This window comes from Aquarana catesbeiana, linkage group LG02, assembly GCF_042186555.1.
Source record: "Aquarana catesbeiana isolate 2022-GZ linkage group LG02, ASM4218655v1, whole genome shotgun sequence".
NCBI classification, from domain to species: domain Eukaryota; kingdom Metazoa; phylum Chordata; class Amphibia; order Anura; family Ranidae; genus Aquarana; species Aquarana catesbeiana.
Window position 1 is genome coordinate 800,635,920 of NC_133325.1, and position 16,903 is coordinate 800,652,822.

The 16,903-nt window shown below is 50.2% G+C and overlaps 1 protein-coding gene across 4 annotated transcripts in view; it reads right to left on the reverse strand.

Moving 5' to 3' along the window:
• Positions 1 to 540: 540 nt before the first annotated feature.
• LOC141129481 (uncharacterized) overlaps positions 541 to 16,903 on the reverse strand; it is a 110,817-nt gene continuing 94,454 nt past the window's right edge. For 3 of the 4 annotated variants that reach the window (XM_073617534.1, XM_073617537.1, XM_073617531.1), the window contains one exon: positions 544 to 668. In XM_073617534.1, the coding sequence (XP_073473635.1) occupies positions 559 to 668 (110 nt within the window). In that variant the 3' untranslated portion in view covers positions 544 to 558. Of the gene's footprint in view, positions 669 to 16,903 lie in introns of all 4 variants that reach the window. The other variant, XM_073617535.1, reaches the window with a different exon arrangement.

Genomic DNA, 16,903 nt, shown 5'->3' on the forward strand with positions numbered 1-16,903 from the left:
ATGTGTTATCAAACGTTTCCATGTGCTGCCATTAATAGACACTGTAACGTCCATCGTTGCTTCATCAAAAAAAATAAAAATATGCCAGCAGATTGCACCGATGTGAATGAACACCATATAAAACAATGGCTGACCTGTGTGCACGTGGTGATGTTTGGTAAAGCATGTGCATTGGGGAGGCCCTACAAGCTTCAACAACATGTTTTTTCATAAAACACATGAAATTCTCAGCTAGTTCTTACGACAAACAGAACATTTTTCCACCACCCTCTGCCCTCTGATGTGACCACAAAACAGAACATGCTGAATCTTCCGACTTCATAGAACTATTTCAAAAACACAGGCATTGACACATTTAACCACCAATTACACAAAAGTAGAAGGACCCCCCCCCATGACAAATACTCAAGGATAAATTATAAGGACTATTGTGGGGTAATCACTGGATTACGGTGGTGAGATTGGATTCACAAAATCAAACCAAGGCAATGGCCACCTACCTATAATCAGGCTCAGGAGCAGCACTGCGGAGGCCATCACTGGAAATATTCATAGTGCTCAGCACCAACATAAGTGACACTTAGTGCCTAACTGCTGGACTCCTCCCTCCTTGCTGACCACATATTCCATTCGTGGTGTTCTGATATATATTACCTGTAGTTCTCGTTCTAGAAAAAGGAAATATCAACTTTAGCTTCAGACCACATTGCTAAACAAGTGACACAAAAACAGGATAACCACTTGGGTTATTTTCTCTCACTGTACATCTTTTGAATATTGCTCAGCTTGTCCTGACAGGGCATAGCTGATCAGACACAAATGTGTGTGGAGGACACATTAGGGCTGTATCTGGGCTATAAACCAGGGTGCAGAATGGCTGTAGAATGTTTCTTCCTCCTGCAAACTCATTGCTCCCTGCAGAGGAGGGACAGCTCAGGGAGAGAGGGGTGCCGATTCTAATTGGCTGCCGATGCAACCCAGGACTGCGATTGGATGCTGCTGCAGCTACAGGGGACTGCCCACCCCCCAGAAGCAGGGTAAGGGAGGAACCTCCAGGGCAAGATGGAATCTGATTTGACCAGCAGGTGGCTAAGCCCCAACCACCACTCTTTGAATGGGAAGGAGAGTGGGGTGCTCAGGGTTGAGCTGAGGGAGCCAGGACAGCTGGAAACAGTGGCGTTGCTAGGGGCTGGCTTTTGGGGCTATAGCCCTGAATCTGGGGCCCATAGCCCGAGTCTCTCAGAGGTGGCTGTGGCCTCTCTGCAGCTGGGCCACTAGTGCGGCAGGCAGCACCAGAGAGCAGGCAGGCAGCACGGGAGAGCCGGGTGGGTGAGAGATGACATCATCTCTCACTGCCCGCCCTGCATCAACGCTATCCCGCTCTCACTGTGCAGCCGCGGGCAGCAAATAGATGACATAGTCTTTCACTGACCACCCTCTCTCTGGTGACTCTGATGTAAGGAGCGGCTCTCTGGGGACCCTGAGGTATAGAAGGGCTTTCTGGGGACCATGATGTAAGTGGGGGAACTCTCTGGGGACCCTGCTGTAAGTGGGGGAGGCTCTCTGGGGACCCTGATGCAAGGAGGAGGCTCTCTGGGGACCCTAATGTAAGTAGGGGCTCTCTGGGGATCCTGATGTAAGCGGGGGCTCTCTGGGGACCCTGATGTAAGGAAGGAGCTTTCTGGGGATCCTGATGTAAGTAAGGGGTTCTCTGGGGACCCTGATGTAAGGGGGGGCTCTCTGGGGACCCTGATGTATGGGGGAGGCTCTCTGGGGACTCTGATGTAAGTAAGGGGCTCTCTGGGGACCCTGATGTAAAGGGGGCTCTCTGGGGACCCTGAAGTAAGGGGGGCTCTCTGGGGACCCTGATGTAGGTAAGGGGGTCTCTGGGGACCCTGATGTAAGGGGGGCTCTCTAGGGACCCTGATGTAAGTAAGGGGCTCTCTGGGGACCCTGATGTAAGGGGGAGGCTCTCTGGAGACCCTGATGCAAGGCGGAGGCTCTCTGGGGACTCTGATTTAAGGAAAGGCTCTTTGGGGACCCTGATGTAAGGGGGGGGGGCTCTCTGGGGACACTGATATAAGTGGGGGGCTTTCTGGGGACCATGATGTAAGGGGGAATCTTTGGGGACACTGATGTAAGTGGGGGGCTCTCTGGGGACCCTGATGTTAGGAGGGGCTCTCTGGGGACACTGATGTAATGATAATATATATAATATATAATGTAATATATACAGTATCTCACAAAAGTGAGTACCTTACATTTTTGTATCTTTTCATGCAACAACACTGAAGAAATGACACTTTGCTACAATGTAAAGTAGTGAGTGTACAGCTTGTATAACAGTGTAAATTTGCTGTCCCCTCAAAATAACTCAACACACAGCCATTAATGTCTAAACCGCTGGCAACAAAAGTGAGTACACCCCTAAGTGAAAATGTCCATATTGGGCCCAATTAGCCATTTTCTCTCCCCGATGTCATGTGACTCGTTAGTGTTACAAGGTCTCAGGTGTGAATGAGGAGCAGGTGTGTTAAATTTGGTGTTATAACTCTCACTCTCTCATACTTGTCACTGGAAATTCAACATGGCACCTCATGGCAAAGAACTCTCTGAGGATCTGAAAAAAAGAATTGTTGCTCTACATAAAGATGGACTAGGCTATAAGAAGATTGCCAAGACCCTGAAACTGAGCTGCAGCATGGTGGCCAAGACCATACAGCGGTTTAACAGGACAGGTTCCACTCAGAACAGGCCTCGCCATGGTCGACCAAAGAGGTTGAGCGCACGTGCTCAGCGTCATATCCAGAGGTTGTCTTTGGGAAATAGACGTATGAGTGCTGCCAGAAGTTGAAGGGGTGGGGGGTCAGCCTGTCAGTGCTCAGACCATACGCCTCACATTGCATCAAATTGGTCTGGATGGCTGTTGTCCCAGAAGGAAGCCTCTTCTAAAGATGATGCACAAGAAAGCCCGCAAACAGTTTGCTGAAGACAAGCAGACTAAGGACATGGATTACTGGAACCATGTCCTGTGGTCTGATGAGACCAAGATAAACTTATTTGGTTCAGATGGTGTCAAGCGTGTGTGGCGGCAGCCAGGTGAGGAGGACAAAGAAAAGTGTTTCTTGCCTACAGTCAAGCATGGTGGTGGGAGTATCATGGTCTGGGGCTGCATGAGTGCTGCCGGCACTGGGGAGCTACAGTTCATGGAGGGAACCATGAATGCCAACATGTACTGTGACATACTAGAGCAGAGCATGATCCCCTCCCTCCAGAGACTCGGCCACAGGGCAGTATTCCAACATAACGACTCCAAACACATCTCCAAGATGACCACTGCCTTGCTAAAGAAGCTGAGGGTAAAGGTGATGGACTGGCCAAGCATGTCTCCAGACCTAAACCCTATTGAGCATCTGTGGGGCATCCTCAAACAGAAGGTGGAGGAGCACAAGGTCTCTAACATCCACCAGCTCCGTGATGTCATCATGGAGGAGGGGAAGAGGACTCCAGGGACAACCTGTGAAGCTCTGGTGAACTCCTTGCCCAAGAGGGTTAAGGCAGAGCTGGAAAATAATGGTGGCCACACAAAATATTGACACTTTGGGCCCAATTTTGGCATTTTCCCTTAGGGGTGTACTGACTTTTGTTGCCAGTGGTTTAGACATTAATGGCTGTGTGTTGAGTTATTTTGAGGGGACAGCAAATTTACACTGTTATACAAGCTGTACACTCACTACTTTACATGTGTGTATGCCCGCCCAAGTGTATGACTTTCTGCCTTGGGCTCTGGCCCCAGATCTTTTCTGGACCTAGCAATGACCCTGGCTGGAAGCAAGGCTAGAAGGCTATGGGATGTGGCTGCCAGGGACTGACTGCTGCTGGGAGAGACTGTAGGCCTAGTGTTACTGCTGCTAAGAGTCTAGGACCACTTAGCTGCTGGTACTGTTTGTTGCTGAAGTTAGACCCCAGGAGGGAGCTGCATGTGGGATGGAGGTGCTGTCCCAGTATCCTGCTATTCAGTATCCAGTTGCCACATTAAACAGAGTTCCAAATATCCCAATAGAGCACCAGAGAGACTCTTTGCAGAGGTTTTGGGTGGCAGAGCACCCAAGGCATAGCCACCCAAAGAGGATCTTTGTCCCATCTAACTCCATTCGGGGGTTTCCATTGGCTCTACCCCTAAACCACCCTGAGCGGGAGGCTGACCCAAGACTGGACAGTGACTAGGAGGACTTTACCACAATTCCGGTTTGGTAAAAGACCTACTGGCCACCATAGTGCATCACTGTTGCATACCTGCCAACTTTTTGATAAGGTAACAAGGGACACCTAAAGCAAAGGAATGTAGGCATAGGACACACTGCAGGCGCATGCGGCTAACAGCAGGGGTTCGGTGCGTCCCTGTTCTCTGTTTCAGGGACGAATCAGGCCCGAATTTTTGCCTGAACTTTGCCTCCGCAGCCACTTCTGCCTTAAGGAACAGCTTGGGGGGGGGGGCGGAGTTGGGAGGCGGAGCTGGCGGTCTTTGGTATGGATGACTGCTTGCCTCTTGGCTGGATAGGAGGGCGAGCAGGGCGGCATATAGGAGAACCGATCCTGCAGCCATTGAAAGACCAGCAGGAGACAGGAGGAGAATAGAGGAGATCGGTTCTCCTATATGCCGCCCCGCCGGCCCTCCTATCCAGCCTGGTGCTCCTCCCAGCTCCACCCCCAACTCCGGCTCTGGCTCACACAAGTGTAGACAAACCTGACAGGGGAACCACACGGCCCCCTGCAACCTGGAGCCGGGTCGAGACTCTTGCACCCCCTATAGCTACGCCCCTGTTTATATCCCTTTTTAGTGTGCAGTACAAGGCTTGTTATTTTGGAAGATATCATTTTGCAACTTGGCATCTCACATTTAAGAAAGGAAGATAGGAATCCTCTTATCTTATTATTTCTTCTCTGGTCCATTACGGCTGTGCTTATACCCTAACCCCTAACCTTAACACCTAACACTAACTCCTAACACTAACCCCCAACCCTAACCCCTACCCCCAACACTAACCCCCAACATTAACCCCAACCACTAACCCCCAACCCTAACCCCTAACCTTAACACCTAACACTAACCTCAACCCTAACCCCAACCCTAACACTTAACACTAACCCCTAACCCTAACCCTAACACCTAACAACTACCCCTAACCACTAACCCCCAACCCTAACCTTAACACCTAACACTAACCCTAACCCCCAACCCTAACCCCCAACCCTAACCCCTAACACCCAACCCCTAACACCCAACCCCTAACACCCAACCCCTAACACCCAACCCCTAACTCCCAACTCCTAACACTAACCCCTAACCCTAACCACTAACACTAACCCTAACCACTAAACTCTAACTCCTAACCCTAACCACTAACCCTAGCTCCTAACAATAACCACTAACCCTAACCCTTAACCCCAACCCCCAGCCCAGCCTGAATAATAACTTCCCTGCATTGATCTTGCTTTCCCCTGTCTAAGATACCCTGACATCTGTTTAACTGCTTCCCAACCGTATCACTTACATGTACGGCGGCAGGGCGGCTCTGCTGTGCCAGATCATGTACTAGGTGCGTGATCCGGCACTTCTGGGTAGGGGGGCACACACCGCCAGCTACCCAGCTGTGCTGTGATTATATACAGCAGATGCCGATCATCGGGTGCAGTCCCATCTTCTCCTCCTCCTCCAGTCCCATCTCCTCTATCCCATATCCTCCTCCTCCAGACCCATCTCCTCCATCCCACATCCTCCTCCTCCTCCAGTCCCATCTCCTCCATCCCACATCCTCCTCCAGACCCATCTCCTCCATCCCACATCCTCCTCCTCCTCCAGTCCCATCTCCTCCATCCCACATCCTCCTCCTCCTCCAGTCCCATCTCCTCAATCCCACATCCTCCTCCAGTCCCATCTCCTCTATCCCACATCCTCCTCCTCCTCCAGTCCCATCTCCTCCATCCCACATCCTCCTCCTCCTCCAGTCTCATCTCCTCCATCCCACATCCTCCTCCTCCCATAGTCCCATCTCCTTCTCCTCCAGTCCCATCTCCTCCATCCCATGTCCTCCTCCTCCTCCAGTCCCATCTCCTTCTCCTCCTCCAGTCCCATCTCCTCCATCCCATGTCCTCCTCCACCAGTCCCATCTCCTCCTCCAGTCCTATCTCCTCCATCCCACATCCTCCTCCTCCAGTCCCATCTCCTCCATCCCACATCCTCCTCCTCCCACAGTCCCATCTCCTCCATCCCACATTCTCCTCCTCCCACAGTCCCATCTCCTTCTCCTCCAGTCCCATCTCCTCCATCCCATGTCCTCCTCCTCCTCCAGTCCCATCTCCTTCTCCTCCTCCAGTCCTATCTCCTCCATCCCATGTCCTCCTCCTCCAGTCCCATCTCCTTCTCCTCCACCAGTCCCATCTCCTCCTCCTCCAGTCCTATCTCCTCCATCCCACCTCCTCCTCCTCCAGTCCCATCTCCTTCTCCTCCAGTCCCATCTCCTCCATCCCACATCCTCCTCCAGTCCCATCTCCTCTATCCCACATCCTCCTCCTCCTCCAGTCTCATCTCCTCCATCCCACATCCTCCTCCTCCAGTCTCATCTCCTCCATCCCACATCCTCCCACAGTCCCATCTCCTCCATCCCACATCCTCCTCCTCCCACAGTCCCATCTCCTTCTCCTCCAGTCCCATCTCCTCCATCCCATGTCCTCCTCCTCCTCCAGTCCCATCTCCTTCTCCTCCTCCAGTCCTATCTCCTCCATCCCATGTCCTCCTCCTCCAGTCCCATCTCCTTCTCCTCCACCAGTCCCATCTCCTCCTCCTCCAGTCCCATCTCCTCCATCCCACATCCTCCTCCAGTCCCATCTCCTCCATCCCACATCCTCCTCCTCCTCCTCCAGTCCCATCTCCTTCTCCTCCAGTCCCATCTCCGCCATCCTACATCCTCCTCCTCCTCCAGTCCCATCTCCTTCTCCTCCAGTCCAATCTCCTCTATCCCACATCCTCCTCCTCCTCCAGTCCCATCTCCTCAATCCCACATCCTCCTCCTCCTCCTGTCTCATCTCCTCCATTCCACATTCTCCTCCTCCCCCAGTCCCATCTCCTTCTCCTCCAGTCCCATCTCCTCCATTCCATGTCCTTCTCCTCCTCCAGTCCCATCTCCTCCATCCCATGTCCTTCTCCTCCTGCAGTCCCATCTCCTCCATCCCATGTCCTCCTCCTCCTCCAGTCCCATCTCCTTCTCCTCCTCCAGTCCCATCTCCTCCATCCCATGTCCTCAACCTCCAGTCCCATCTCTTTCTCCTCCACCAGTTCCATCTCCTCCTCCTCCAGTCCCATCTCCTCCACCCTTTTTCCTCCTCCTCCAGTCCCATCTCTTCCATCCCACATCCTCCTCCTCCTCCAGTCCCATCTCCTTCATCCCACATCCTCCTCCTCCAGTCCCATCTCCTCCATCCCACATCCTCCTCCTCCCCCAGTCCCATCTCCTCCATCCCACATCCTCCTCCTCCTCCAGTCCCATCTCCGTGACTTTATCACGAAACGCTGCGTAGGGCAGAGCGACGTGTTCTCGTCACCTCCCATTGCTGCTGTTGTTTCCAGTAGGACAGGCTGTCTGTGAGCTTCCGGCCGGCACTCCAGACTACACTACATGCCTACTATTGTTTACTAACATGTGAGTTTAACCTTTTACTTACCCAATAAAGTCAATGATTTTACACTATATGGAGCCTTTTTTCCTTCTATGACCATATCTGCAATGCTGTGGGCTGATGTCTCAGTACCTGTCAGCGTGAACATCCTTAGACCCTGCAGTCTTTGATGTCCCATCTCGGTATAAGGTCTCTGATCCATTGGTCGTGGTTCGAAGCAGTGTTAACAAACAGCTTTCTCTGATCCTCTGTAACGGGGGATCATGAGTTTCTGGTAAGCGGCCAGTCTGATTTCACAGTGGTGGCGCAAGCACGCTTTTTTCTTCTCACAGCAAGAATTTATGTTTTTTGGGACTTTTTTAAGATATTTTCATACCACTTGGGTGATTTATTTTTTATATATGGACTTTTTATTACCACTCTGAACATTTTTTTAGATTGATTATTCATTTGACATGTGTTTTGTATATTATGTATACACTAAAGGGGAACTCTTCACTTAGTTCTAAATATTTGGTTTGGTGATGATGTGTATGATTACCAATTTGTTTTAGCGCGATTCAATTCCCCCTTTTTTCTTATTTAAACCAACTGTATACCCATGGGATCTGAATTTGGTTTTGTCCGTTTTGCAAGAACAACCCTTTGAACCATTGTACCATGCTTCTTTAGTTCTTCTGACAAAGAAACTGGTCTTTTGGTAGCCATTTCCTCGGCTAGAAGGGTATCAGAATTAGCAGCTCTTTCTCATAGAGAGCCATACTTGGTTATTCACAAAGACAGGGTGGTGTTGCGTCCTCACCCGACTTTTTTACCTAATGCCGTGTACACACGAGCGGACTTTCCGACCGGACTGGTCCGACGGAACGAAAACCGGCGGACAATCCGATCGTGTGTGGGCTTCATCGGACCTCCAGCTGACTTTTTCTGTCGAAAATCAGACGGACTTTAGATTTAGAACATGTTTCAAATCTTTCCGACGGACTCGAGTCTGGTCGAAAAATCAGTTCGTCTGTATGCTAGTCCGACGGACAAAAAAGGACGCAAGGGCAGCTATTGGCTACTGGCTATGTACTTCCTTATTCTAGTCCGGTCGTACCTCATCACGTTCAAACGACCGGACTTTTGAACGGACTTTAGGACTTTTGACCAGACTTTAGTCCATTCGTGTGTGTGCAAGTCCGGTCGTTCGCAAGTCCGAAAGACCGTTGGACGTTTGATGCTCAAAAGTCCGCCCGTGTGTACACGGCATAGGGCGGTCTCAGGATTTCATCTGAATCAAGATGTGGTCCTACCGTCCTTTTTTCCAGATCCGCGGTCCACAGAAAAGAGGAGTTGTTACACTCTCTAGATGTTGTAAGAGCAATCAGTATCTATCTGCAGGCAACTGCTCAGATACGAAGACTGATTGTCTGTTTATTCTGCCAGAAGGCCCCAGAAAGGACCAGGCAGCGTCGAAATCCACTATTTCTAGATGGATTCGGCAAGTTATTATTCAGGCCTGTGGTATAAAAAAGAGTCCTTTTCAGGTTAAGGCACACTCAACTAGAGCGGTTGGTGCTTCATGGGCAGTGCGTCCCCAGGCCTCCATAGTTCAGATCTGCAAGGCTGCAACTTGGTCTTCAGTCCATACATTCACTAGATTCTATCAGGTGGATGTAAGAGGGCATGAGGATGCCGCCTTCGGGCGCAGTGTGTGCTGCAGGCAGCAGTATAGATCCTCTTGTCCGTTGGCGGTCTATGTATTTTCTGATCTGTGTCTCCCTCCCCTCAATTTGGGCATTGCTTTAGGACATCCCACTAAGTAATCACCAAGCCTCTGTGCCCCCGTGATGTATGAACAAGAAAATAGGATTTTTAAATACAGCTTACCTGTAAAATCCTTTTCTTGGGAATACATCACGGAATACAGAGCTCCCGCCCCTCTTCGGAATTATACGTTGGGGTACTATCACGGGATACAGAGCCCCCGCCCCTCTTCGGGATTATACGTTGGGGTACTATCACGGTATACAGAGCCCCGCCCCTCTTCGGGATTATACGTTGGGGTACTATCACGGGATACAAAGCTCCCGCCCCTCTTCGGGATTATACGTTGGGGTACTATCACGGGATACAGAGCCCCCGCCCCTCTTCGGGATTATACGTTGGGGTACTATCACGGGATACAGAGCTCTCGCCCCTCTTCGGTATTATACGTTGGGGTACTATCACGGGATACAGAGCCCCCGCCTCTCTTCGGGATTATACGCTGGGGGGGTACTTATTGCTTTGCTACAAAACTGAGGTACTCTCCATATGGGAGGGGTTATATAGGGGAGGAACTCACCTTGTAATTAGGGTTACCAGTGTCCAATCACCTGAAGGTACTATCTAACACACTAAGTAATTACCAAGCCTCTGTGTCTCGTGATGTATTCCCAAGAAAAGGAGTTTACAGATAAGCTGCATTTAAAAATCCTATTATATATATATGAGAGAGAGAGAAACAATTGCTGGCTATATCCCCACAGGGAGATTCCTTCACTTCCTGTCCTGGTGACACTAAGGCAGGAAGTGAGGGGAAACCTCCTGCAATGACACAACCCTATTAGATGTTCTATGTATAAAACTAAAGTATATATTTAAAGCAAGCACTTTTTCCCCCCATTTTGGCCAAATTATGAAAGCGTTAAAACCCCATTCGTTTTTTTTTTTACCCCATTTTGTCCCACGAGTTGCAGGAAAAAAATTTTTGAAGACTGATGAAGAAATATGTTTTCTTACATTTTTTGGGGATATTTATTATAGCAAAAAGTAAAAAAATATAGTTTTTTTTTTTTCAAAATTGTCGCTCTTTTGTTTATAGCGCAAAAAATAAAAACCCCCAGAGGTGATCAAATACCACCAAAAGAAATCTCTATTTGTGGAGAAAAAAAGGAGGTCAATTTTGTTTGGCTACAGCGTCGCACGACCGCGCAATTGTCAGTTCAAGCGACGCAGTGCCCTGTCGTAAAAAATGGCCTGGTCATTAAGGGGGGGTCAAATCTTCCGGTCTGTAAGTGGTTAATGTAGAACTTTATGATTGTGATAGATTTACCTTTTTTTTTATTTGATTTGAAATCTGATGATAACCATCTGACCCGTCACTGGCTTAGGTGTGAAAAGTTCTCTCGCTCACACATCTGTCTTTATCAGTTTCTAATTGAATAATGGACTACTACATCCCCACCCCCTATTCCTGTACAGTCTTTGGGTGGTGGCACTCTAAGTGGCAGAGGGGTTGCAATTTCACATTTTTCGCATTCAGGGGGGGCTTTTACCTCACTGAAGTCGGATCAGTAAATCATGAATTTTACAGACATTTGTTGCAATTTGCATCCAGCAGCCATGGAGCATTGAATGAATGTATGCCCGTATAATGTACTGCTATAGGTGGGCGGGTGTCGGAGTCATCTTATGAGCTGTGAATATTTATAGAACATCCTGTGTAAGCCACAGAATTTCATCGGTGATTGCACTTACATCACATCCATCAGAGACACAACTCTCCTCCTCCAACATCTGCACCCTCCTTCCTATTGTGGGTACATGAGAAGCGTTCCTGAGTTGTCAGTCTGGATGTCCCACGGCCCTCCACCTCCAGGAGGGTGCAACTGCAGCAACGCTGGAGGATAATATCATCGTGGCAATGGGAGCCTCACCAGCCAATAAATAACCTACTCCGCCTCAGTTGTGGGAAAAGGCATGAGAACGAGGTGAATTCATTCATCACCAAAGCCGGGCTTGGCAAAGAGCTCCGCCCACAAACTACGACTTGTCCAGGGCAGGAAATCAAAGTGGGTGTACACCCAGAATCTACTTTTTAGTATTATTATTATTATTGTTATTATTATACACGATTTATATAGTGCCAACAGTTTACGCAGCACTTTGCAATTTAGAGGGGGGACAGCACAATTACAGTACAGAAGGGACAGGAGGGCCCGGCTCGAAGAGCTTACATTCTAAAGGGAGGGGGTGGTGGTACAAAAGGTAATAGATGCGGGGAATTATTTGATGGGGGTGGCTCGGGTACAGTTATGTGGGTGTGGGATAGGCTTCCCTGAATAAGTACGTTTTCAGGGATCTCCTAAAGGTGGACAGGTTAAGGGCTGATCGGATATACTGGGGCAGGGAGTTCCAGAGGATGGGAGAGGCTCTAGAGAAGTCCTGAAGGCGAGCATGGGAGGAGGTAACAAGAAAACTAGAGAGCAGGAGGTCCTGGGAGGAGCGGAGGGGACGATTTGGGCGATATCTGCAGATGAGGTTGGTGATGTAGATGGGGGCGATGTTGTGGATGGCCTTGTATGTTGTGGTTAGCATTTTGAATTTTATACGGTGGGGAGGGGAAGCCAGTGAAGGGATTGGCAGAGAGGGGCAGCAGTCACGGATTGATTAGTGAGGTGTATTAGTCTAGCAGCAGCATTCATAATAGACTGAAGGGGGGATAGCCTGCGTAAGGGTAGGCCATTAAAGAGAGGGTTGCAGTAGTCAAGACGGGAAATAATCAAGGAGTGAATAAGTTGCTTTGTGGTGTCATTAGTCAGGAAGGGTCGAATTCTGGAGATGTTGCGGAGGTTAAGGCGGCAGGATTTAGCCAGTGATTGGATCTGGGGGCTGAAGGAGAGGTCAGAGTCAAGGATTACACCCAGCACCCTGGCATGTGTGGAGGGACCAATGGTTGTGCTGTTGATCTTAATGGTAAAGTCATGGGGGGGGGACCGGGAAGGAGGAAATATTACAAGCTCAGTTTTAGAAAGATTGAGTTTGAGAAAGTGGTGTGACATCCATACCGATATGTCATTCAGTAAGTTTGAGATCCGTGAGGAGATCGAGGGGGCGAGTTGAGGAGTGGGGAGATAGATCTGGGTGTCCTCAGCATAGAGGTGGTATTGGAAGCCATGGGAGGTTATCAACTGGCCCAGGGAAGAGGCATAGAGCGAGAATAGGAGGGGCCCAAGGACAGAGCCTTGGGGTACCCCAACAGAGAGAGGAAGGGAGGAGATGGAGTTGTAAGCGACACTGAAAGTGCGTTGAGATAGGTAGGAGGAGAACCAGAATAAAGCGGAATCACAGAGGCCAAGGGAGTGTAGTTTGCTGAGGAGGAGCAGGTGGACAACTGTGTCGAAGGCAGCAGAGAGGTCTAAGAGTATGAGTATGGAGTAATGGCCATTGGTTTTAGCAGTTAGTAGGTCTCAGGTGAGTTTTAGTAGGGCAGATTCAGTGGAATGTTGTGGACGGAAGCCGAACTGTAGGGGGTCGAGAAGGTTGTTGTCCGTGAGGTAGTGACTCATTCAGTCATGGACAAGGCGTTTGATGAGTTTTGAGGCAAATGGGAGCAGGGAGATGGGTCTTAAGTTATTCAATCAGGTGGGGTCTAGTGAGGGTTTTTTAAGTATGGGGGTAACCAATGCATGTTTGAGCGGGGAAGGAAAGGTGCCGGGGGAGAGGGAGAGGCTGAAGATGTGGGTTAGGGAGTTGAGGATAGAGTGGGAAGGTGGTCGCAGTAATTGTGAGGGGACAGGGTCCAGGGGACAGGTGGTGGGGTGGGCCATGGAGAGGAGTTTATCAACTTCATCAGTGGTAACTGGGCAGAAGGAGGAGAGTATTGAGTGTAGTGTTGGACCTGATGTGTTGGGTAGAGGAGGAAGTTGAATGCTGGATATCTCCTTGCGAATTGTGTCGATTTTGCTTTTGAAATGGTTGGCAATCTGTTGAGTGGTAAGCAAGTTGGTGGGTGGAGGCAGCGGGGGTGAAGTAAGGAATTAGGGGTAGAAAAGAGTTGACAAGGTTTGGATGAGAGGGTTTTGATGAGAGTGTTGTAATAGGTTTGTTTAGCAGTGTGGAGGCAGGAGTTGTATTTGAGAAGGGCAGATTTGTGGAGGGTAAAGTCTTGCAGGGATTTATGCCATTCTTGCTCAAGAGCATGGCTGCGTCTCTTGAGACTTCTGGTGTTGTCTGTTTGCCAGGGTTGTGGCGGATGGGGCTTGGTTCTGCATGTACAAAGAGGAGCAAGTACGTCTAGGGAGGATGACAGAATGTTGTTTTAGATGGAGGTGGTTAGGTCTGGGCAGGACAGGGGTGCGATTTTGTCATAAAGGCCATCAGTAGCAGAATGAAGGGAAGGGTTGAGGTTGCGAAGGTTTCTGCGGGTAGTGGTTTGTGGGTTGGCAGCATGGGAGGTAGGAGACAAGGGGAGTGTGGAACGGATAAGGTTGTGATCAGAGAGAGGAGAGGGGGTGTTAGAGAGGTTGCAGGGAGTGCAGCGATGGGAGAATACGAGGTCCAGAGTATTGCCGTTGGAGTGAGTGGTGGTTTGTGTCCATTATGTTAAGTTAAAGCGGAAGTAAACCCATTCATAAAACTGTTTTCATTTCCGGCATGTGCCGGAAATGTAACACTCCCATTGGTTATGCTCTCAACCAAACTGTCAAGCCATCCAATGGCTGGTGTCATAACTGATCACATGTGAAGCATCATGGCAGTTGTTGATTAAACAAAGGCAAAGATGGCAGCTTCCTTGACTGAAAACGATAGGAGGGTTTACTTACACTTTAAAAGAGGGGGTTAGGTTGAGCAATTGAGAAGTGGTTGCAGTATTAACATTGGGTGGAATGTTTAAAGTCACCTAGGATTATGGCAGATACTTCAGAGGAGAGAAAGTAGGGTAGCCATGCAGAGAAGTCATCTAGAAAGCCTGACCCTGGTCCAGGAGGCCAATAAATGACTGCGACCCCCAGACAAGCTGGAGAGAAAATACGAATGCAGTGCACTTCGAAAGTGCAGGGGGAAAGCGAGGGAGTTGTGGGAAGAGCCTGGAAGGTGCATTGTGGGGAGAGGAGAAGTACAACGCTACATCCTTTTCGTCCACTGGGTCTGGTGGAGTGAGTCCAGAGGAGGCCACTGTGGAACAGGGCAGCTGGAGAGAGGTAGGGTCAAATTCCTGGAGCCAGGTTTCGGTAATAGCAAATAGATTAAGTGATTTGGAGAGGAAAAGGTCATTGACAGAAGCTAGTTTGTGGAAGACCGAGCGGGCATTCCAGAGGGCACATGAAAGAGGGGGGCTGTTCTGTGGAATCAGGGGAATTGGGATGAGAAGGTGGGAGTTACGACTACTGTTGGAGGAGGTAGGCAACCAATTTTGGGGGTGGGAATTGGGTGTGGGAGGGCCGGAGTTTGCTGCGATGTCCCCAGACATTAGGAGTAGTAGGAGGGTGAGGGTGGTAAGGTGGGAGTGGGATTTATAGGAGGGTAGTGGAGTGGAAGTGGTGGTTCTGTGTGGGCTTAGAATGAGCAGGAGGTGATAAGTGCAGCAATATTAAGTGGGCAGAAGAGAGGGAGATGTGTACAGGTTGGGGGCTGGAGGGGGGGGGGGGGTAAAGACATGAGAGTTTGAGTAGAGAGGATGTTATAGCAAAGATTAGTGTTATGCCGTGTACAGACGATCGGAATTTCCGACAACAAATGTTCAATGTGAGCTGGTTTTCAAATTTTCCGACAAGAGTTGTTGTCGGAAATTCCGAGCATGTATACACAATTCCGACGCACAAAAGTCCACGCATGCTCGGAATCAAGCAGAAGAGCCCCACTGGCTATTGAACTTCATTTTTCTCGGCTCCTCATACGTGTTGTCAGTCACCGCGTTCTTGACGTTCGGAATTTCCGACATTTGTGTGACCGTGTGTATGCTAGATAAGTTTGAGCCAACATTCGTCTGAAAAAAATCCACGGTTTGGTTGTCAGAAATTCCGATCATGTGTACGCGGCATAAGCATGTTGGAGGGTGGGGAGATGGGAATAGAAGCCTATGTCATAGACCTGGAAGACAGCCCAACCGCCACCTGAAAAAGTGCACATAGTGAGCTGATATCGCTGATGTGAATGGAGAGACTGTAGCTTACAAAAGGAAGTGATGTTACTGGCAGGATCTCCAGGAAAGAAACTTTGCAAGGGACCCAGGGACGGACTGGCCTACCAGGATACCGGGAAATTTCCCGGTAGGCCGTCTGCACTCAGTGCCCTTGGGCCGCTTTTGGCTCGGAGCTGCTTGCCTGGCTGTCAGTAAAATAAAGAGCAGCTACCGCTGGCGCCGCCGCACTTTCCAATGCAATGCCTTCTCTTCTGACCCAGCACTGCCCACTGAACTGCAGGCTGCGCCTGCGTAGTGATGTGCCTGAGGGGAGGAGCAGGAGAACGTCAGGACGCCGTGGTGCTGCTTTATTTCTCCTTCCATCTGGCCCGTGCGGCGCCAGCACTGCCCACTAGTCTCAGTTTGCATGCAGAGTCACGAGTGAGGGCATAGGAGAAGTGAACGGCTGTGGAGCAGAAGAATTAAGGTGCTGCCTGCAATCTGTATAATCTCTCTCACCATTGCACAGTGCACCCCCTCTCTCTCTCTTTCACCAATGCACCCTCTCTCTCTCACCATTGTACCCCCCTCTCTCACTCTTTTTCTCTCACCATTGCACCCCCCCTCTCTCTCTCACCATTGCACCCCCTCTCTCTCTCTCTCACCATTGCACCCTCTCTCTCACCATTACACCCCCTCTCTCCCTATTGCAGCCCCTCTCTCACCATTACACCCCCTTTCTCCCTATTGCAGCCCCTCTCTCACCATTACACCCCCTTTCTCCCTATTGCAGCCCCTCTCTCACCATTGCAGCCCCTCTTTCACCATTGCAGCCCCTCTCTCTCTCGCCATTGCAGCCCCTCTCTCTCTCGCCATTGCAGCCCCTCTCTCTCTCTCGCCATTGCAGCCCCTCTCTCTCTCGCCATTGCAGCCCCTCTCTCTCTCGCCATTGCAGCCCCTCTCTCTCTCTCGCCATTGCAGCCCCCCTGTCTCTCACCATTGCAGCCTCTCTCTCTCTTGCCTTTGCAGCCCCTCTTTCACCATTGCAGCCCCTCTTTCACCATTGCAGCTCCTCTCTCTCTCACCATTGCGGCCCCTCTCTCTCTCGCCATTGCAGCCCCTCTCTCTCTCTCGCCATTGCAGCCCCTCTCTCTCTCGCCATTGCAGCCCCTCTTTCTCTCGCGCCATTGCAGCACCTCTCTCTCTCGCCATTGCAGCCCCTCTCTCTCTCGCCATTGCAGCCCCTCTCTCTCTCTCGCCATTGCAGCCCCCCCTGTCTCTCACCATTGCAGCCTCTCTCTCTCTCTCGCCTTTGCAGCCCCTTTCTCTATCTCGCCATTGCAGTCCCTCTCTCTC